Below are 23,968 nucleotides of genomic sequence, written 5' to 3' on the forward strand. Positions count from 1 at the left end.
TGCTCTTCCCACTCTCACAGTCTGTAGAGTATAAAGAGGGAAGGTGGGTTTTTTAATATTATTTCCAGTTGGAAAAACAAGGAAATAGATTGAGGTTGTTCAAGTTCACAGAGCTATTAGAAACTGAATGAAAGTTAGAGATCTGATCTCAAAGCCATTATTCTTTCTGCCATGGCATGCTGCCTACCTGTAGTAATGACAGGAAGTGTACTGAAGACCTTTTAACGTGTGCCTTACTGTCCCTAACACATCTGCTCTAGGGATAGTCACAACTTAATTGAAGGGACTCACCCATACTGGTGTTGGACTTTCACATTTGTATTTGACTTAGTAGTTGAAAAGCATATCTTAGGTATATAAATTAAAGAACTAAGGATAAAATGAAGATCTGATTCTCTACAGAACATTAAAATTATAGCATCACATTTACATTGTATTTGTTTATATGGGATTTTTCTGTCTCATGTTAACCTTCCCCAAATTGACAACCACCACTCTGAGTATGTTATTATTCCATTGCTTTTTTATTTTACTGAATAGCATTTATACTTTTATTTATTTTTATAGGACAATTACAAATAAAAATAATACAATAAGATAAAACAAAAACTATCATATCAGAGTTAGACAAAACAAGCAAACAGAGGAAAAAAGCCCAAGAGAAGGCACAAGAAACAGACTCTCATTCCCACACTCAGGAATCCCATAAAACCACTAAACTGGAAGCCATAATATACACACAGAGAATACTCTTTCTGTCTCCTCTTGCTCAAGGTTCCCCTGAACCCTGAGGGGAGGGGTTTGATGGAGATGTCCTATTTAGGGCTGAGTGTTCCAAGGTCTCTTACTCTGCATAATTTCTGGCTATGGGTCTCTATATTTGTTCCCATCTGCTGCAGGAGGAAACTTCCCTGATGATGGTTAAACAAAGCACTGATCTATGAGTATAGCAGAATGTCACTAAGAGCCATTTATTGCTCGCTCGCTCTCTCTCTCTCTCTCTCTCTCTCTCTCTCTCTCTCTCTCTGTCTCTCTCTCTGTCTCTCTCTCACTCTCTCTCTCTCTCTGTCTCTCTGTCTCACTCTCACTCTCTCTCTCACTCTCACTCTCACTCTCACTCTCACTCTCACAGTAGTACTTGGTCTTACCCTGTATCCCCAGGCTGTCTAGTCTTGGGTTCTTGCTCAGTGTCAGGTATGGGTTCCATCTGGTAGAGTGGGTCTTAAGTCAAATCAGATACTGGTTGACTACTCCCACAAGCTTTGTGGCCACCATTGCCCTAGCATATCTTGCAGACCATGGTTTTTGGTTTACAGAAAAATTAAACAGGAAGCATAGTTCTCATATACTCTTTTTTTTTTTATCCCCTGTACACAATTTTCTCTACTATTCGCTAATGGGTACATTTGCTAAAAGTTAATGAACTAATATTGACATGTTATGGTAACTCAGAGTGCATGGGTATCATTAGAATTCATTTTTATACTGTGTATTTTATGGATAATTACAAGTGAATAATTATAGGACCATAGTACACTCTCACTGTACTAGAAACTGCAGAGGAGCTATATACTTATCCATTCTCCATCCCCTCTCTAAACTGCGGGCACCCTCTAACCTTCTTCCTGTTTCTGTAAGTTAGTCTTTTTCAGTCATGTAGTCATGAAATAATACAGTTGGGATTTCTAGCAATGTGCATTTAAGACTGCTCTGTAATACTCCATTGTGTGGATATACCAGTTCACATATTCACTGACTGCTCTTGTGCTCTGGGTTGTGAGCACTTATCAGAAAAGCAATTGACATCCAGATTCTGTATAAACATGTCTTCAAGTCACGTAGGTAGATATCAGGGAACCCAAATGGCGGGTTATATGGTAAGAGTGTGCTTAGTTTTAGGAGACAGTACCAGAGTGGCTACACCATTCTGAATTGATCCAACAGAAAGTGCAAATCCTGTCAGTTGCTTGGGGTTTGTACATCCTAACAAGCACACAATAATATCCTGCTGTTTATGTTGAATTCTTCATTTATTTTCCATAGCAGTTCTTTTTCAATTATATATATTGGAGAAAGGGTATGATTTGTGGCTTGACTTCATAGAAGTTTTCATTTTTAATCATATCTAGCTTCTAAATTTTCTGATTCATGATTATTCTTTTGGTATTCCATTTATTTATTTTTCTTCGAGACAGGGTTTCTCTGTGTTGTTCTGGTGCCTGTCCTAGATCTCGCTCTGTAGACTAGGCTGACTTCGAACTCACAGAGATCCGCCTGGCTCTGCCTCCTGAGTGCTGGGATTAAAGGCATGCCACCACAGCCCGGCTGGTATTCCATTAAAAATAACTGTTCAAACCCTTGGTTACCTTGAGTTTTGCATATATTTAAAGAATCTTATATTTTTACATTTTCCATCTGGGTCCTATAATCTATTTTGAATTTTTCAGTGAAAGACGAGAACTTTTTTCTCCTGTTTGACAAGCCTGGTCTCGGGGGTAGTGACCACCCCCTTTTCATTCTTGTCCTTCCTCTGGTGGCCAGAATCGATTGCCATGTGTATGTGGATGTGTTATGTTCTATTCCACGGGTCTGTCTGCTGGTTGGCAGCCTTATTCTCTTGCTTCCTGGAGCTTGATGGTAAGTCTCAAAAGACAGCAGTGACAGTGCTCCAGGTGTTTGGCTTTTCTTTCCAGCTGTTTTTGGTCTTTCCATGGAAACCTTTCAGATCAGAATAACTTAGAATTGGAACTGAAATTGTGTTGAAACAGTAGATGAAATGGGGAATGGTAGATATCTTAGTAACATCAAACGCATCTTCCTACCCATGAACATAGAACATTTCCATGTACTTAAACCTTTGTTTTCTTCATCAGGATTTCACACTTTCTCCACGTTAGATCTTCTATGCACTTCATTAGGTCTGTGCCTAGGTATTTTGTAATTTGGAACTAAAGTAAATAATGTGAATGGCAGGAACTTGATTTTCATAGTGACCTGTTATGCTGGAAGCCCTGCTGCCGTTTGCTGATCCCAGTAGTGTTTTAGCTGATGGTAGATTTCTTTATTGACAATCCATAGCATTTTTAAAACAAAGACAGGCTTAATTTCCTCCTTTCTTTTCTGCATGTCTTCTATTTCATTGTGTTTTTGAGGACTTCCTGTAAGCTGTTGAATAGAAGTAATGAGGGGAAATCTTGCCTTTCTCCCGGTTTTAATACAAAAGAATCTTGTTTCTCCTGTTGTTTGTGATGATAACTATAGAATTATTCTTTTTATATGTTCTTTATCAAATTGGCCTCCTCTGTGCTTCTTGGTTGTTGTTTCTGTGATTGTTTTCATCACAAATGAATATTGGATTTTCTCTATTGATAATTGTGATCACAATATTTTTCTTTAGCCTCTGGGGTATATCAATTGCTTTTCAAGTATTGAACCAGCCTTGTATACATGTAATAAATTTCACTTGATCATTATGTATATTTATTTCCACGCATTATTTGATGGCACTGGCTGATATTTTGTTAAATATGTGTGCATGTATTTTCATGAGAGATAATGTTCTGTAGTTTTCTTTTCTTGTAATGTCTTTATTTGTTTTTTTATTAGGGTAATGCTGGCCTCACAGAATGAGTTAGTAAGTATTTACTCTGCTTCTATTTTCTACAAGAGATTGTGGAGAATTAGTTCCATTTCTTCCTTCCATGTTTGGCATTTACTTATCAGTAAATCCATATGCTTTCTTTTTTGGAAGGTTAACCCATGATTCTGTCTAATTAAGGGATAGGTCTAATCATATGATCTGTTTCTTCTTGTGTGACTTTTGGTGGTTTATGTCTTTTGGGAACTGATCTCCCACTCTTTTCCACCTTTTAATTAAACATCTTATGATTTTAGAATTTTTACCTGTTAAGCATTTCAATTATATTCATTTTAACTTTTTCTAGTACTTGTCCTATTATTTGCAGTACATATTTTTAAGGTATAGCTTAAGGTAGGAATCCCTTTTTCTCTCTCCACTTTTCAGCATACAGAATTATTTGTTCTAACTCATTGTTTAACTTACCTACTTTTCTAAGGGAACACTGTGCTGTATCTCCTGTCAGGTTTATCTCCCCTTCCCAGCCTGAGAGGAGGGCCCGTGCTGTTTGCTATTAAGGTTCTATTATTGTTGTTGGTTTGCTTTCCGTAGAATCCCCAAAATTTTGTTCCATAAAAGTCTTGTTAATGTCTTTAGTTCCCTTCCTGAGCAACGAAAAGATTCTCTGATCTCTGTTGCCTACCATCTCCTCTTCCCAGTTATGGGCTGTTGAAGTCTGTGTTCATTCTTCTTTTCTCACGAATCATACTTATATTATTTTATTGAGACAGTGCTTAAATACAAATACATTAGTGGTCTTAGTTAATTTTTCACTGCATATATCTCAGATCTCTGGGGATTATTTTTCTTCTTGCTGATATTCTGGGAATTTCTTCTCTGAAGAATTGTTGATGGTTAATACTCTTAGATTGTGTCTCTCAAAATTAGATGTATATTAAAAATAGAAAACTGTGCTGAAACATGTACAGATTTTTTTCTTGTTATTATTCCAAAATAATACAATAATAATAACTAGTTCTTATCTAGCATTTACATTGTGTTTGGTATTTGAAGTACATCATGGATGGACTGTAACATATGGGGGTATGTATGTGTGTCAGGGACTTGAATACCTGGGGGTTCAGGAGTCCACATTGACCAAGTTCCTCGTGGATAGCTGAGGTACAACTGGTTTTTGTTTGTTTATTTGTTTGGGGTTTTTCTTTTTCTTTTTTTTTTTTTCATTTTGCAAAATAGTTTTGCTTGGATATACAATTCTAGCTTGGCCATTTGTTTTCTGCCATGTTGCAGTATTTTGTTTGATGAACTTATCAGTGAAAAAGATCAGTAATTTAATAAAAGAACCATGTAAGGGGCTAGCAAGATGGCTTAGCAGGTCAAGGCACTTGCCACCAACCCTGACAATCTGAGGTCTGTCCCTGGGACCCATAGAGTGGAAGGAGAGAATTGACTCGACAGCATTTGCTTTGATTTCAACATGCGTGCAGCAGCATGCAGGCCCACACTTCTGTACTGTGTGTGCACATATGTACATAAATGTGATAAAACCTCTGAAAAGGAGCGTTTAATATCAACTGTTTATTTAAGTGTTAAGATCCTGAGTGTCACAACCCTATTAACTCCTCAATAAATTCACACTCATTTGCCAAAGAACAAGTGAATCCAAAAGAACCTTGAAAGAGTGTGCTTATATTCCTTGAGAACTGTGTTCTTGCTCGGAGAACATAGACATTAAGGGACAACAGATTAAGTAAATGGGTGGTTTTTCCTCCTAATGTGGTATTAAAGGATCACCCCTTTTATGAGACTCACTTTTTATATTTATCATTCTTAAAAGCTATTACAGCATACATATTCTATAATTGAAAGGCTTTAAGTATTTTCTGTATTGTTGAGAAATTCTGAGTAATCTGTAAATATGATTAGGCAGTCAGTTTTATTTAATTGATTGATTGATTGATTTTTTGGTGGTGGGAGTAGGGGAACCAGTTCTCTCTATTATGAAGTCCTGGCTGTCCTGAACTCACTCTGTAGACCAGGCTGGCCTTGAACTCACAGAGATCATCTGCCCCTGCCTCCCCGGTGGTAGAAGATTGATTCAAGTCACTATTTCTGTGGTGTCCTACCTACCTTATAATCCCAGCAGCAGTGAGGAGGGGAGAGGAATGGAGGGGGAGGATTGAAGGGGACCAACCAGGGCTATATGGTATGGTGGCACCTTCTCCTAAGAGACTGTTAGAGGAGAACTGGAAAGCCACCTCAGCCGTGGGTGATGTGGCCTGAGGTTGAGGAGGACAGTTAAGGATGCTATCTAGAGCTTCTTCCTGAAGAACCAAACATGGACCAGAAGAAAGGTTAAAGGAGCTTGAAATGAAACCAGCATTCAGGAAAAGGGAAGCAGCCCCTAAGAAGAGACAAGTCATGCAAAGAGGGAAAAGAATAGAGATTAGTCTAGTTGAGACTCCATCTGCTCAGGCTTTTTATTGATATTGGCATGAAAATTGCATTCTCTCCATGGTGAGGTGAACCTTGGGCATGAAAACTGTGCTAGCTCCTGAGGCCAACTGAGGAAGAAATTGTTAAACTCTTGGTTTAACTGTGCAGCCAGTTCAATTCTGTGCTGTGTGGCCCAAAACTGAAAGTGTGTGCTTGTGATAGGAGATAGCTAGTTTAATTTATTATTGTGAATTTATGTTTTACCTTTTGTTATCTTTGGACTGGGAAGACAGATAATTCTATTTATTCTCATCAGTTTATCCCTTAACTTCCTTTGTGGCCACTCCAGGGCCACTAGCTCTTCTTTGGGTTCATTTTTAACTAACAGTCACAAGTAGTTTGAGGAGGGCCAGCTGCGGTGTTAGCGTTTGAAAGGTTCACGCTGCTCTGGAAGAAGCCATCCTCCCCCTTAGAGAATTACACTTACATATTCTGTTTGTTTTTTATTCTGCATTTACCCTGTTCTTCTTCTTATTAGTTCTGTTTTCTAATTTGTGATTGCCTGTTTACTCTTTTTATATCTTTTATTATAATTCCATGACATGTTATTGTGAAAGCAACAGTTTTCACTAGAGAAAGTAGAACAGGGCTTCTTTTGTAATGAAGACAGTTTAATTGTTGAATTATAGTAAAAAACAAGTTACATGGCTTCAGAAATACTGCTATCATTCATTTTCGTTAGATATAACTCAAACTTATATTTCCTTTTAAAACATATTTTAGTTAACCAAAGTAACTATACATGCATAGATAATATTTTTATTTTTACTACTTTTTTTTTTAATTCAGGAAGTAGTGGTAATAAATGATGTGTAGAGGATTTAGTTTGTTTGGGAGCAATCTCAGGCATAAATATGTCAGTATTCTAGAAGAACCACCAAGCCAAGAAGATACTGGGTTTTGTTTGTTTTTAATAATATTTTTATTAAATCTGAGATTTTCATAGTGTGTTTTGATTCTGCCCCCCTCAACTCTCCCCATATTCACCCTCACCCCTCAATCCTGAACTTTGAGTTTTCTTTTTTCATTGTTTTTAATTTGTTTGTGTTTTCTCCCAATCAAGTTGATTGGTATTGTCCATTTACTCTTGGGAGTGGAGCCTGTCCTGCATTGTGTAGACAGAGCGAGGCTTATGTCATTGAAGAAAGCTGACTCTCCCTCTTCTAAGAGTTATCAAATGCTAATAGGTCCTGAGCTAAGGGCGGGGGTGTGTGCCCACCCCACACTGCCCTACCTATATGCTGGGATTTTGCCTTGCTTGAGCTTATGCAGGATTTGTGCACACTTTTAACAATCACTGTGAGCTCATACGTGCATCTACCCCATTATGTCAGAAAACATGATTTCCTTGAAGTCATCCACCACCTCTGGCTCTTATAATTTTTTGCCTCCTCTTCCATGAGGATCCCTAGGTCATGCAGGGGAGAGGTGTGATAAAGACATCCAATGTAGAGCTGAGCACTCTGGAGTTCTATTCTCAGCACATTGACCGGTTGTGGTTCTCAGTGTCAAGTCACCGTTTGTTACAAGTAGGATGTGTGGTGGTGTGAGGGAAGAGGTGCTCTGACTCCATGGGTCTAGCAGTGAGTAGGCGGACTCCTTTTAGTGCTGTCTGTTCGGCAAGCGGTCAGGTAGATGAATGTGTTCTGATTCAAGAGACGGGGACTGAGAGCAACTCTGAATTTTATTTTCTCTACTCTCTAATTTGCTAGTGTTGTTTCTTTCTATCCATCTAAAATGGAGTTGTATAAGTTTTATTCTGCATCTACATTGATAACTATGGAAGTAAATGCTTACAAAAGTACTTCCTGCCTCTGAGGGACCTTCAAAGGCCAGAGAGACTAGAAGATGATGTTTAATTATATGGTGTAGGTAGGATATGCTACTTCCTTCCCATTGGCCTTTGTGTTGTATCCAAACCATTTCATTACTGGAGGCATGACATTAGCCAGAGTGAGCATGCTTTCAAATAGAAATTCTTGGTTTCCTTATTTGTGTACTTTTAACTGTCAGTAGTGTAATACGGGATATAGATGGAAGGTGTCATTTCTAATAACTGTAGCCTCTGGATAATCTAGTAACTTCTCTGCATACATCACAAGTTACTGAAAACATAAAAACAAAAAAGAATGAAAGAAAGTCTTACTTAATTCAGTATGTATGTTGGAAAAATTCCCCCACTTTTAGCCATTTTTTTTAAAGATATGCATTTCTGTACTCGGTTTCATTTTTTCTTTGTTAGTTTACAGGTTTTATGACAGCTTTCTCCGTCTTCTCTCCCCATAGCATAAGTATATATTAGTATTTAAAGAAACATGACGCCATGTGATACCTCTGTATTCCCAGCACCTGACAGCGGAGGCAGGAAGATAAGGGGTTCATCATCATCCTCAGCCCCATACTAAGTTTGAGTCTAGCCTATGCTATGAGACTTTCTCAAAGAAAGGAAGGAATAAAGAGAGAGAAGGGGGAGGGAAGGAAAGAGAGAGAGAAACTTAATGAATGTATAAGGCCTTGGAAGGAAGGAATACAAATTATGATGATGATGATGATGATGATGAAAGGGCCAGCAAGATAGCTCAGCAGGTAAAAATGTCATTTGCAGCCAAGCATGTTGTCCTAAATTCAATCCCTGGTACTCACATGGCAGAAGATGAGAACTGATAGCTACAAGTTATCTTCTATACTTGCACACATGTGCTGTCTCTCTTTCACACACACACTCTCTGCCTCTGCCTCTGTCTCTGTCTCTCTGTTTCTTCTCTCTCTCTCTCTCTCTCTCTCTCACACACACACACACACACACACACACACACACACACACACACATACACACACACTCTTTAATAACACATATGAGTAAAAAAAGAGGCTTCTGGCATTAAAGAAACTTAGACTTTCAATGACAGTCTTTCATTATATTAATGACTCATTGCTTTCACCAGTGTTTATAAAACAGTGTTTAAAAAATGCTTATAAAGCTAATCCCTTTTGTGAGCATAATTTACTTTTATTTAGGAAGTGTACTTAATGTATACATAAAGGAGTAACACTTAAAAATAGCTATAAGAATAATGTTAACTAGTAAGATAGAAGGAACACAGAGTAGATCTATCTCATGATTTGAGAATTCTTATTGAGGAGACTCCTGATTAAATGTAACAACATATTTTGTCATAAAACAGCACACAGAATCCTCTTTGGCCTATAGGAATTTAGACTGTAAGAAAGTCAAGTAAGGCCATGATTTTTCATTTTTAGTATCTAAGTTTTTTTTCATCTTTATCAAAAATTGTATTGTTTCTGGCATGCTGGCACACAGATTCCCAGTACTCAAAAGGCAGAGGCAGGCAGACCTCTGTGAGTTTGAGGTCAACTTGACCTATATAGTGACTTCTAGGCCTGCCAGGACCACATAATGATAACCTGTCTCACAAAAAGAAAGGTATTATTATTATTTTTTTTTTTTTTTTTTTTTTTTTTTTTTTTGGTTTTTCAGGACAGGGTTTCTCTGTGTAGTTTTGGTGCCTGTCCTGGATCTTACTCTGTAGACAAGGCTGGCCTCGAACTCACAGAGATTCTCCTGGCTCTGCCTCCCGAGTGCTGGGATTAAACGCATGCCCCACCACCATCAGGCAGAAAGGTATTATTTTAATTGGTAGATATTTATTGTTGTCAGTCTGAAACAGAAACTTTAATTGCAGAACTGTCACCCAAAATATATAAGATAGTTATCTTAAACCTAAAATTAAAGCCACAGATAAGTAAGGGACCGTTCAGCCTCTAATTCTTGGGTAACTGGTAAAAAGTGATAAAGTAAAAGCAGCAGTGATGGATGGAGCTCTCCCCAGACAGTGCCAGTCATCACTCATTCCTCAATAAGCATGTCTTCCTTTGGTTTGCTTTGGACTCAGTAAACCCAGGTGTGACTAAGCGTCTAAGACTGGAAGGTGCCGCCACTCTTCTTATCTATAAGTAGATTCACCTACTAGAGCATGTGATTGTTGCTTAGCAAAAGCCAAGATAAAAACAGTGGTGCACTAGGGACATGCCCAGTTTCGTTTGCCTTTTCTATTCTTAAGTCTTGCACAGCTTTCAGCAACCACTGCATAGCTTTGCATAGGGCTGTTCCTATTAGTGATAGCCAATTCATTTTAGTTAACTAAAGCAAGAGCCTTTCAAAGACAACTTTTGAAGTCTAACCCCTCTATGGGTGAGTTAGCTTAACTGCTTTTGTAGCCACAGCTTCTAATATAACCTGTGAGGTGAATCACAAGAGGTGTTACAGCTCAGAAGAATCACCATGTGTTTGTGTTGTTTCTACACTTGCTGTATTGTGGGAAGGTTTTGTAGTTATGTTGTGGTCTGGAAACGGTAATTGTTGTGTTGACCTGAGGAAACTTGTGAGGTTTTTGTGTGTGTTTTCTGGAATAGTTTTTACCTGTAATATACGGTTTTCAAATTCAGCAGCAAGCGGGAAGGGCAATCTAGGCAGTTTAGAAGATTAAGAGTTTCCCATAAGAATTCAGAATGTTAGAAAGTACAGTTTTTGTCATGACTAACAGCTACAGATCAAACCACAGAGAAGTGAAGGGGCAGCAGGTACACCTGGGAAAGAGAGCAGTCCTTTAAGAAGACGAAAGGGAGGGATGGAGTGGATGGGGGCACACATCCCAGGGCCTTGTGGGCAGCTGGGCTACCTGGAGCCATAAGCTCCAGGTCCAGGGAGGTACCCTGTCTCACAAAACAAGGTGGAGAGAGAGAAGGACAGTATCAGTATCTGGCATCTACATGTGAGCCCACCTGCAGCTACCACACACACAGGCTAGGGAGGGAGAGGCTTTTGAGGAGAGTGGGTGCTGTTTCAGCTAGTTCTTTCACTGTAGGGATTTTTTATGACACCTGATAAAAAATAGGTTTAAAAATCAAACATGTACCAACAACAAATCATAAAGAAATTTAATTTTAAAGTCTTTTAATGTATCAAAAACAAAAGCAGTCTGTATATTAATGAGATAGGTGTGCTTGGTTTTGCATAAGGAATTAAATCTTGCAGAATATTTAATAATATAGGGCATAGAATATCAACACTTTTCAGTTAATGCTTTTATAATTGTCAGTTGCGAGGACACTACATAAATATTTAGTACAAAATGACAAAAATATGTTTAGGGACATTTCAGAAGTTATTGGAAATTCTGCCCTAATCCTAAGCAAAGATCTATTGAGGGTGTGAGTGTACAAGTGTGTGCAAAACTTGTCAACTCGTTACCCAGCAGTTTTTTTTTTTTTTTTTTTTTTTTTTTTTTTTTGGTTTTTCAAGACAGGGTTTCTCTGTGTAGCTTTGCGCCTTTCCTGGAACTCACTTGGTAGCCCAGGCTGGCCTTGAACTCACAGAGATCCACCTGGCTCTGCCTCCCGAGTGCTGGGATTAAAGGCGTGCGCCACCACCGCCCGGCATACCCAGCAGTTTTTAAAGTAAGCATTTCTAATAGTACAGTCCAGAGATGTACTGATTTAGTACTCCTGTGCTGAGAAGTGATGGTAGAACCAGAAGCCATGTGTGTGCAGTCGGAGCACTGCAGTTCCTAATAGAAAGTCAGAGCAGAGGTGTTGTGAGCCTTGGCTGTCCTAGCATGGCGCAGTGAGAACATGGTGCTGTGTTCTCAGACCTAGCAGAAGTAGAATGTTACAGTTGTAGCAGGCAGATGCTGCCTGAAATACCTGTTTGCACATGGGGTTTGCAGTTGTTTGTATTTTGTTGTTTTTGTATTGTGCATCCATTTTACTGTGGCCACATTTATATATCAGATTTAAGAATTTGTAAATTAGACATGCTTTTGAAAGTGTTCCTGTTTTGTTTTTGTTTTTGTTTTTGGCCTTTTCTTTCCTTTTTTTCCTCTGTGATACAGATGGGTTGGCTTGTCACATGTGCCTAGAAGAAATTCTAGGACCATGGCTGTTAGTATGCTGTGTTTGAGCTAGACTGCTTTGTGCGGACGGTTGATAACCACTCTCTTTGTAAACTGCAAGATGGTTTTGATTAAATGCGACCTATGTTAGTAAAGCATGTTATAGTTTCCACCCTTTAAAACATGTTTAAATTAAGTTCAGTCGGTGTTAAATAGTTGAGAAAGTACACACCTTTTCTACTAGGTGGATGTATTGGTAAAACTCACTCATGTATATTTTAACTGTGGTTTCTATATGAATTTCTTCTGTTTGTTTCCAGTGTGGATTAGGAAAAGATATTGGCTTCCATTCTCTCCTCCCATTTAAATCTCTCCCTCTTCCTTCGCTTTCTCTCCTGTCTTTTCTATTTATATACATATTCTCTTCTCGACTGTCAGTGGAATTATTGTCTTCCTGTCTCCATATTCAGGTAGTGTCAGTGGCTGAGTATCACCGCAGGATCGATGCTCTAAATACAGAAGAACTGCGCACACTCTGCAGACGTCTCCAGGTGCCCCTTCTGCAGTTTAAACTCCTTCAGAGAGTAACCACTCCCTGTGTTTAGTGTCTTTCCTCAAGACAAATCTCACATCAGATGGATTTGCCTTGAACGAAGCACTAAAATAAGCTGCCAGAAAATAAATTCCTTTTTGTCTTACGGGATAGTTTTACCTTGGAGAGCTACTTTGTTTGTTTGCCTCTTGCTGTCTTCTTTTCACTAGAAAAATTTTCACGATAATTTTCAGCCACTTGAGAACTATTCTCATCACTGTGTATTTCTTTGAGCTATGAGTTTTCATTTGACATTGGGAGAACACTTGGTTTTGTGAATGAACCTTTACTGATTAGAATCTGAAAGATACCAGATGATAGGAAAATTATAAAAGTCTTAATAGAAAGTAAGGCTTAGGTGTTCTTTCTTTAAAGCTATTTCAGCTGTAGAAACTGAATAAAATCTTAATGAGACAAATTGGTTTTGTTCTTGAGGCATTCTTGGTTGGTATTGGAAATACTTTGGGGTAGAATAGGGAATCCACCTGAGCTAGATACATTATTTAAATTTTCTGAAATAATCTTTGTGTTGTTGAAAAAAACAAAGTAATGAAATTGAAAACTCATTTTTCAGTTTGTGTTTTCTTATCATGAAAGTATGCCTTTCTTTTGCTGCTTCCCAAGACTGACTGAATAGTTCTCTTTAATTTTCCCAATGCTGCCTTGGATCTCTGTTCTGTTCTAACTTTCACATCATTGAAATAAAGGTAAAATACGATGATGTGAAAGTCTTCATATTTAGCTTCTCATCAGAAACAATACAGTTCTAGAACATGTATTGGCTGAAAATCCATACTGTCCCGACTTGGCAGGAGATCTGTTGAAGGGCTGGGATTCCACTCCTGAGGGTGCCAGTCTCTGAGCTCTGCTGCATTTTAGTTATCTGCTCCAGGAGAATTCTATGGGGTTTAAATGTTTCAGCAACAATAATTACGGTTTTTATTTGTTAGGATTACTGTGTTTTAGATCCTAAATTAATACAAAATGTAAGCACTAACAATAGATTATGAAGTAAGTTTTTAATTACCATTTTTGTCATTTTATGAATACCAGTGAACGTATTCTATCAAATAAATGCAACCAATTAATCTAACCTTTATTTGTGAGCAAATTAATTTTAATATTTACTGTTTGGTTCTAGTAGATGAAAAGGAATTGTTTTAATAAGTCAACAATGAAAGGCGGTTTTACAAAATGATAGCTTCAGTGAAGCAATTAAAAACACACCAATGAAAAGAAAGTTATCATTTTTAGTCTACCATCCTTTAAAATTGTAATACAAGAAATTCTATTAATAATTTTGACAACTTTTGTATTTTGTGTGAAAAAATACTAGCACATATTTTAAAGAGCACTTAGTTAAAAAGCTACCTGGCTCCCCTTTGTCCTAAGGGCTAAGCTATGCATTTAAGTTTCCTGTTACCCAGAAACAGGAGGCATAGCTCTTCTTGGCCCTTCTTCCCCATGTAGTGGATGAAGTGCACTTGTTCTAAACCCTCGTGCTTCGGGCAGGCATACTGTTTGTACTTGATCGGGGTGTCCCTTGCCCTGTGAAATCTTTAGCTACCTATACTTAACAAAGTTTTGTTTAACTCAGAAGGCTGAAATTTGCAGAATGTATTACAATTGCATATTAACACACCACTGCTGTTTGCTGTTTTAGATTACTACAAGGGAAGACATCAACTCAAAGCAGGCTGCTCCAGCAAAAGCAGACCTGGAGTCTGAATCTTTCCGACCAAACCTAAGTGACCCCAGTGACCTCTTACAGCCTGATCAGATTGAAAAGGTATGCCATGTCGCCCGCTGCGTCTGAGTGTGTGCGGTGAGGGAAGCAGCTCCAGTTACTCTCCAGCTGCAGGGCCACTGCTGCTACCCCGCTGCGTCTGAGTGTGTGCGGTGAGGGAAGCAGCTCCAGTTACTCTCCAGCTGCAGGGCCACTGCTGCTATTCCTCTTCAGGAAGAGTAAGTGGGCACAGCAGAGCGATTCTGCAGCGGGTGCTAATGTACTGACAGAGAGAGAGTGTAGGTGAGACACGGGAGTGGGCAGCGGTTGCTTTTTGTTCTGCTTTTGAAGACAGGGTCTTGGTGTGGAGCCTGAGCAGGACTTCCAACTCCTGCCTGCCTGGCCTTAGCCCCAGTGCTAAAATGCTGGTGCTCACCACATCTGGCAGTCTTTGATTTGTTCTGTGCCTAGTTACATGGTCTGTGTGTGTTATCTTGTGCATTTGTTATAGAAATTAGAGATTACTGGGCATATTTTTGGTAGGTGAAGAAATTTTTCATGTAGAGACATCAAGTAATTTATTCAGTGTCATGTAGCTATAAAAGATTTTCAGGCTTTGATAATCTGATGCTATATCCCATTTGAATAATCAAACTAAATGCTGCTCCAATATTTTTGTTAAGTCAGTACAGTACAAGTGATGAGCAAGCCATTTTTCTTATCTCTGTTGGCATTTTGGTTTGGCATGACTTATTTTCTAGTAGACTGATATTTCTTAATAAGAAGTGTGTAATTCCTATTGGAGCATCACAGAATCAGTAAGAAGACAGTTTCTGATGTTTCTTTCCCAGCCTGCATTTTTTTATGTGTGATTAAGTTCCAAATGTTACTGCTTGCAGTCAAGTAAATACTGACATTTGTTTCTTGAAGCTTACTAAGCATCTCCCACCAAGAACCATTGGCTATCCATGGACACTTGTGTATGGCACTGGGAAGCATGGCACAAGTTTGAAGACCCTTTATAGAACAATGACAGGTTTAGACACTCCAGTGCTGATGGTGATTAAAGACAGTGATGGACAGGTATGGAAAACTAATTGTTTAGATCCTTCATCCTTAGCAATAGCTTTCAGCATACGTATTTTATAAAGTGTATTTTAGTGTATAATCTTTAATTATTGATTATTTTATTGCACAAAGCAATACTGAGTATTCTAGAGGCTAAATGTAAGCATAATAAGAGTTTTGTGTTGAAAGAAAACAATAATATGGTAGAGGCAGTTTGATCATACCAACATCTTTAAAGGTGAGCATAAAATGCTGGGTATATCAGGAGCCCAGAAAAAGTGTTTGTGTCTGTGAAGAAGGTGAGAGTGAGGGTTACAGAAAGAAGAAAAATTTACAGGCTCTTAAGAATGAGTAGACATTTACAAATACCTTTTGCATTTATTATTTGATGATTTCATATACGTATATAATGTGTTTTGTTTCTATTCAGCCACTGATACCCTCTGTTGTCCTCATGGCACTAACTACTCTCTCTTTCCAAAACGTCCCCTCCTGTTTCCACATCTCGTGAAGGATGTGGGTTGTGTGTCCCACTGTGTTTAATTAGGGTTGTTTGCATCAACATAAGCTGGGGGTTATATTTGGAGCCAGTGGCCGTCCCGCTGAAGATAATGACTCTTTCCCCATCAGTAGTTAATAGGTGATTTTTAAGAGTTAAAGGCCACTGTGCAAGAATAAAAGCAAAATCACAGCTAGAAAAGAGAAACAGTGGACAGTAATGAGAGGATGGAAAAGAAGTGTCAAGTAATGAGAACGTGGTGCCACCTAGTACCTTGCCTGTATTTCTTATGTATCAGGTATTTAATGAATTGTCCAGTCGTTGAATCTTTAAAAGCCTGCAGAGATAGTAGTCATCCCGATTTGATAATTGACTTAACTTGCCTCAGGTGATATACCTAAGAAAAGGTAGGAGAATCAGTGAAGACAAGTGAACTCACGCTATGTACCATAGCATATGGATGTGTTGAAACACCGTAATACTGGTTTAAAAATCACACCTTAAAGGGTTCCTTGCTTATGATTCCTTGCATAGAAAACTCACAGTGAGCAAACGACCCTGTTATGCTGTCCTATGCAGCTTCCTCTGGAGAGGGACTGATGAGAAGCGGTGCACGGGGAGCTTCCCACGTCCTGGGGAAACTCCCTATCTTGACTGAGTCTGTTACACGGGACTTGATGATCATTTTAACTGAACTACACATTTAGATTCTGTGCACATTCCTCGAAATAAATAACCCCTTATATATGAGTTTTAAAAATTAATACTCTAAAGATAGAATGTTAGACACAGTAACTATAAAAATCTGTCAAGTGCTACATTGTCCTTTCCTGATATGAAAACTTGGTCTCAGAGCACTGAAATATTCAAGTTTCATCTTCGTTTGATTTTAATTAGAGTATATAATGTGGGCTTTCAACATCAAGGCCATTCCAACCAAAGTGTGCCCTTAGGGTAATTACTGTGTAATGATGCAGGAAGGGAGGAAAAAGAGGGTATTTAACTACACCAAAGGACTTTTACTTTTTTTAACACTGTGATCCAGTAGAGGCATGTATATACTATATGTGTATACTATATATAGACTGTGCATTCTCTCCTCAGTGTAATCACTGTATCTTCCTAGACTTAGAAGCCAGGGGAAATCTTTTCTCCACTTGTTGAGAAACCACTGTGCTCTGTACTTGATAGGAACGTGACATGTACAGGAACTTGTCATTTCCCCTGCATGAGAAGTTGTGAAAACTACTACTGACTGTTTCTTCCATTGTATTGAAATGTATGTGATGGAGGGTAATGCAAATGAAATGATTAGAAGCTGTGTCATTGAACATGACCCTTTCATCCTCAGGTCTTTGGTGCACTAGCATCTGAGCCATTTAAAGTAAGTGATGGCTTCTATGGTACTGGAGAAACCTTTGTTTTTACCTTCTGTCCAGAATTTGAGGTAAGAAAAGTTATTTCAGCATTGCAAGTATATGAAAAGGAGATAGCATGAAAACTCATGCAGACTAATTGTGCTTTTGTCTCCATAGAAAATATCAACTGATAAATTCAGAGTTGTTACAGATTTCAGCTGCATTTGTGCTTATGCACAAACCTTTTTATGTTACATATAGTATCTGATAAATGTTAAAATATAAATATTCATTATATGAATATTTATAAATATAAATATTCATTATATGCAACTGAAGAGTCAAAGCTTTATTGAAACTTAAGACCACAACAGTCAGTCTTCAAATAACTATCCAAAAAGACAAATACAAAGGGAAAAAAGAAGCTTTCCTCACTTTTAGGAAACATGAAGCTGTTCCTTTGGCCACATGTATGCAAATCTACAAGAAGAGAGACATTATAAACATCAGGGGAATGGATACTGTTCACAAAGTGATGACCCATACATGTTACCGTCATAAAACTGGTAGACTCCAGTGTCGCCCAGCATGCCATTGGCATTGCTGAAAGCAGCGAGCTTAGGACAAGACTCTTAAGAAGAGAATGAATGGGTGTGAGCACATTAAACACTCTAAGCTGAGATAGTTTCCTGAGAAGGTGGAAGGAAATGATTTTTTAAAACAAGAAGCCAAAGAGAAAGGAAAGTGGGTTCTACTTAATCACCAGATTGCCCTACCAAAAGAAGCACACTCTGAGAACTAATGGAAAGGAGCCTGAGTTAGAGTGTCCATTCTCTCTGAATTGCGTGACTTAATATACAAAATATACATAAATAAAATATAAAAAGCCTAGATTGAAATAGATGTATGTGTGTGTGTGTGCGTGTGCTCATATACAAACATATTGAAAAACATGATAAAGATGAGGCACTGGGGCTATACTAATTAGTTTGGGTAAATTCTCTATACAATATTAGAATTAAATATGTAAGGATATAATGTTGAGGTTTAGGAAACAGTTTGTTCGTTAAGGTCCTCAGCAATCATGAGGACCTGAGTTGGCACCCCAGCATCCATAAAAGCTAGACTTAGCTACATGTGTAGCCTCAGCAATAGAGGACTAAGGCAGGTGGCCTATCCTGACAGCATGGTAGCCAGCCAGTCGTGTTCTGCCTTCAACATGCATGTTCATGGGCATGGATCCCTAACTACACTATGCATGTGTAAAATACACAGACGCAAGAGTGTTGATGTCTGGTTTCGTTTTCAGATTTCTCAAGTGTTATTATTTAGAAAATCATAAGCATTGCTAATTTAAAAATAATGAGCAGGAAACTTGAACCCACAGAAAAGATCTTGGCCCTGTAGCAGTTTTCAAACATTTATATTTCAGTGTTAAAAGAAAAGTTAATGTCAGAAGAGAGAAGTCAGTATGAAGAATTATAGTCTGAGACATAGGAGTGGAGAGTTAGCTGCAGTCACCCATGGACTTTCAAAATGAGTCAGACACACCAAAACCCAAAGGACCAGAACCTTTCTGCTGTTGTTTCTGCTGTTTCAACTTCCCTGAGTTTGAGAGAATTAACTGGTGACTGTTTTCTACCGTATATTCAACACTTTTGTCTTCATTTATATAGGTCTTTAAGTGGACAGGAGATAATATGTTTTTTATCAAAGGAGACATGGATTCATTAGCATTTGGTGGTGGAGGGTAAGTCTCATGAACATTTCACTATGAGATTCTTGAAGAATATGTTTATATTATTTACATAATCAGTTATCTTTGGAAATTTTAACACTAGAATCTAAACCTGCATATTATGGCAAAGTATGTTTTTAAGGTACTTAGTATAGTACTTTATATAGTTGGTAAAGTACTTTTTTCTTTAAAATGCTGGCTAGCTGATTTCTATTAAGACCTATCATTTGCCTTACTGTGCATTGGATCTTTGAAATTTAAAATTTAACTATTCTAAATCCTCTTATGTGTTGAATATTCAAGTGCACATAATAGTCTACTATCTCTCTCATTGTATAGGACAAAATCTATAGTTTTCTCTGATCATAATTTGGATCTGTATTTCAGACAATTATAAAAGTTTACTTTTCTGTAATAAGATTTTCTGATACCATGTTCAGGGTTTTTGTTTTTCTTCAATAGTATGAGCCCATTTATTTTACTCTTTTAGCCTAAAGAGCAAGAAGACCCTGAAGTCTATTCCAATGAGATCTGTTATATTTTACTCAGTCTTTATGTCCTAGCACACCTAGCTTCTGTGGTGTTCCCAATGCTCGATACAGGATCCCAGCATCATGTCTCTTGTCCATTTCATCTTTTTCTGTGGCTTGCTAACAGAAAACTACCAGCATTATTTTCACAGGCTGTTCACATGTTAGAGAAGTAACTCAACAAAAACTCTAATTGCTTGTCCTGATACTGTTTTTAATAGCAAAATATTTCTTTCTATTTTCTATAGAATATCAAAATATTTCTATTTCTCTGGAATAAATAAGCTGCTTTTGCCGTGCCTTTACCATTCACCCTCATTTTATCATCGATGATATAAATTTAACACCTGTAAGAGAACCAGATTGAAATTGTACAACTTAGAGAAATGACTGGGGATGTAGTTCAGGGGTAGAGTGCTCCCCTAAAGTGCAGTCGCTAGCACTGCCCCAAGAAAAAACAAAATTAAAATGAAATTAAATAACAAAATATAAAGAAAAACTTGTTATACCAAATGTCAAAAACTAATTTTATATGAAGTAAATTTTATTGTGCTTAATTTATTCCTTAATGCATATGGTAAATGAATGTATAATGGAATGAAAAACAAAATCCTTGCTTCTGTGTCATAGGGAAAAGGAGTAGGGGAAGGTTTAGAGAAGTTCATGGTCCTGGAGTTAGTGGATATTGAGAAGCCCAGTTAATTCCTTCATAATCTAGGGTGTGAATGTTAATCGTTGTTCGGATGTGTTTCAGAGGAGAATTTGCCCTTTGGCTTGATGGAGATCTCTACCATGGGAGAAGCCATTCCTGTAAAACCTTTGGAAATCATACGCTTTCTAAGAAGGAAGATTTCTTTATCCAAGACATTGAAATCTGGGCTTTTGAATAAACTCAGTGCTCTCAGTCTTAGCAGGACATCGGCCCAAACCTGAAAGGACAAAGCATTGTTTGGAATGTTCAAGAAGCAATACAATTCACATGTCACTCGTGCTCTCAAGTCAGTCCTTTGCCATTTACTGCAGCTATAATTTTGGAGTTTATTTTTCAAATCATGTTTCTGTCCCAGAGTTCTTTTGTTTACACCATGGCCTGGGTTCCTGTAGTATAACAGCTGGGTGGGGTTTATCAGCATATTGCAGCATTTTGATCAGAGAGGCCACCACATTTTCAGTTCCTGTTATCTCAGTCTCCCAATTGGATGGTGCTCTGTTGTTCAACTTCTTTTTTAATCTATATTGTTTCTTTTTATAGAGCAGTGTACTTGGGACATTGAGGAAATGGGGTCAAGATACTTTTGTATCTGGTGGAGTTGACACCAATGACATTTGGACCTGCTTATCATTTTCTTCTGAGTGAGATACCACATGCCAAAATAATATATACTTCATAGACCTCTTCTAGTTCTAATTCACTATAGCATTCTCTTTATTCATTTGTAAACATTCTCAATTTCATTTTAAGACAATGAACTTGGAAGAGAAGTCTGATTGGCATAGACTGCAGCACACATGATATGCAGGTTTGGGCGCATGTTTCATCACTGAACTATCAGACAGTTACAAATTGACAGAGGAGAATGGGAATTCGATGATTCTATTGGATTTAATATATTAAGCAAGTAATACTACTTACATATTTGTAGCTTAATAGGGCATTATCATAAGTACAGAAACTAAAACTTGCATATTTCTTCAACATTGTGTCAGATAAACTGTTTTACAGTTCTGTTGTTTTAGCCTTGTTGCATACCAACTCCCAAAATACATTTTTTTTGTTTTTTTGATCAAAAGGAAAAAAATTGTTTTGAAATAAAAACTTGTTTGTTTTTTTTTTAAAGTGGTATATGTTATTAGTTACCATTAGCATCTGCTCTTATAAAAGGGCAGTGACTGTAATAGATAATACTGTAACTCAGTAGACTTGGTGAATGTCTTGCAAGCTTATGTCAAGTGGCCTCAAAAAATGAAAAGATAGAATAAACTAGCAGCTGTATCCTCTCTTGTAGGAAACCAACAATAAACCATTGTGGCAACATTCATCAGTTAAATTTCCGAGCTTCATGTTATGCAAAGAATAAATCCTGCTGTTATACATGTGACAGTGACTGTGCTGAAAATTCAGCTGTTCCACACAACCGTTGTATATCTTGTAAATTGATGTTTAAAGATAGTTTTGTTCTTATAGAAAGTGTTGACTGCCAGGTTGCTTATAGCACTTTAAATTATTCTGAAAATGAAATTACCAGCCAAGTATGTTGGCTTAAATAGTTTTAGTTATATAACTTAAAAATACCTAGTTCTTTTGGGAGAAGTCTAGATAATTATCTAAAGAAAGCATAATGAATGCTAATCAAAATCTATGGTGTTCTATGACATGTTGTTTCTGAAGATGGATAGAAACACAGGGCATCATTTCCTCGTCTGTGTATAGCTCTCATTACAAGTTAGGTAATAGTGTCTAGGTTAAATGTTTATAATATAGGGAATTGTAAATAAATGTATCTGTTCCCCTTTGGTCTTCCACAGCAGTATTATTGTCTTTGTGGAGGTGACTAATCATAAATCTTTAAAACATCCTGTAATCGATTTCAACTACAACATAGTCATAGAGATGTATACCAAATAAAATTAAATGCATAAATGCAAATGAGTTTGGATTTATTCAATGATTGAGTTATTTCCGTATGTAAGAACTGATATGATAGTAAACACAACTGTCCTGACAAGTGCCCTGCTAGCACACTGTGTTGATGGGGCAACAGGAAGTGATAGAGGCTTGAATTCAGTTAGAGGGGCACTGCTCTTTAAATGGAGAGTCACTTACTAGCGGTAATGCAAGGCATTTGAAGTGTGGGGGCAGGGTAGAGAGCGCATCACATAAATCCGGTATCATGAAGAGCCCTGTGCACAGCAGCAAGCAATTTCCTATGTTTTAATCTCACGGAGCTTTTGAGAATGTTAGTGTGCTGAAATAACATGGGCAGGTGTGTGCTTTAGGAACGATCTTTGTGAAAAGTAGATGAAAAGCTAGAGATGGGAGGAAAAGTAAGCAAGTCTATTGTGAAATCCAGAGGTGGGAAAATGACGAGGCCCCAATAATAAACAAAAATAGTGGTAAAGAAAAGTATGGGATTGAAAGAGATTTCAGAATTGGGCTAGACAAGAACTGGCTGCCAACTTCATGCCAACATTTAAAAATAGTTATGACCAAACTACATTGTGTATATATAGGAAATTCTCAAAATATAGGTAAATAATTTCTTGAACATCTTAGGGTTTTAACTTGAAAACTCGCCTGTGTTATTATCAAGTTACCAGTGTTTAAAGAGGAAAAATGAGAATGTAGGTGATAACAGTAATATAATCTAGCCCCTAGTATAGTACAGGGAATTATCCATTTGAAAGAAACATTCGATGTTCTGTTCCAAAATATTGCGTTTTTAAGTAGACCACATGACTTCCTTGTGGATGAAATACCCTTGGAGATTATAGACCTGCTTTAAAATAGGGTTCTTGAAATGAGTTTTTTGTTTTTGCTTTTTTCATCAAAGTAATACTAACAGGCACAAGAAAAGGCTCCGAGCTTCCCTCTTTGAGTTAAAAGAAAAACAAATTGGACCTAAAGCAAGTAGGACATAATAAATATGTAAGAGCAAGAATAAATACAATTTTAAAAGGATACAAAACATAATCTGAGAGTAATCAGTTTTACTTGTTAGAAAAATTAACATGAAGAATGAAAGATCGCTATTAAGACTAAAAGTGGCAGTCACAGACGCAAAGAGGTAGGAGGATACTCTGAATATCTTTGTGTTGATAAACTTGGTAGTGTGTGAGAAATAGAGAAACATTTTGGAAAGCATCATATGGAAGCCTGGTAAGAAAAGTTTTTTTAAAAAAAATAAATACTGTGCAAAATTTGAAACTAACAAACAAAAACCTTCTTACAAATCTTTCCAGGGTTAGATGGGTCATTTTAAGTATTTAAGTTAAAATTACTGGTAGGCTTAAATAAAGCCTTCCAGAATGTAAAGAAAGTTCCCTTTTGAGACCAAAGTGTTCAAACTTTACAAGCTTTGGTGGTGGTGGTGGTTTAAAAGCTTCTAAAGGTCGAAACTAAAAGCTGGTATGTTCTGGTACATTCTGATAAGACAACAGCTCTTCAGTTCACTCATTTCATTCCTACAGAGAGTTGATTTTATTATTAATGCCCTTATTTTCAAAATAACTTGATGAACATTTACACACATATAACCTAGTTTGCATGCATATGTGTTTTTCTATTGCTTACATTTTACCTGCAAGAAAAATGTTGGGAGTAGACGTTACTGTCAAAAGAATAGGTATGATGTAATCTTGTCAGGGACTGGCATGTCCCCCATGTCTGAACACGAGGTAATGCAGTGCAATGATAGAAGCTCTGAAATCTTGCAGTAGTTTATAGGTCAGCC

The 23,968-nt window shown here is 37.5% G+C and overlaps 1 protein-coding gene across 11 annotated transcripts in view; it reads left to right on the forward strand.

Annotated features, from left to right (window-relative positions):
- The window catches only part of Oxr1 (oxidation resistance 1), a 401,129-nt gene extending 378,965 nt beyond the window's left edge, over positions 1–22,164 (forward strand). For 7 of the 11 annotated variants that reach the window (XM_028879297.2, XM_028879300.2, XM_037197781.1 and 4 more), the window contains 6 exons: positions 12,477–12,557; positions 14,262–14,387; positions 15,255–15,407; positions 17,243–17,338; positions 18,926–18,999; positions 20,272–22,164. In XM_028879297.2, coding sequence (XP_028735130.1) covers positions 12,477–12,557; positions 14,262–14,387; positions 15,255–15,407; positions 17,243–17,338; positions 18,926–18,999; positions 20,272–20,407 — 666 coding nt within the window. In that variant the 3' untranslated portion in view covers positions 20,408–22,164. The remainder of the gene's footprint in view (positions 1–12,476; positions 12,558–14,261; positions 14,388–15,254; positions 15,408–17,242; positions 17,339–18,925; positions 19,000–20,271) is intronic. The other 4 variants (XM_028879299.2, XM_037197780.1, XM_028879298.2 and 1 more) reach the window with 1 other exon arrangement.
- The last annotated feature ends 1,804 nt before the right edge of the window (positions 22,165–23,968 follow it).

The sequence above is a fragment of the Peromyscus leucopus genome, chromosome 20 (genome assembly GCF_004664715.2).
Source record: "Peromyscus leucopus breed LL Stock chromosome 20, UCI_PerLeu_2.1, whole genome shotgun sequence".
NCBI classification, from domain to species: Eukaryota; Metazoa; Chordata; class Mammalia; order Rodentia; family Cricetidae; genus Peromyscus; species Peromyscus leucopus.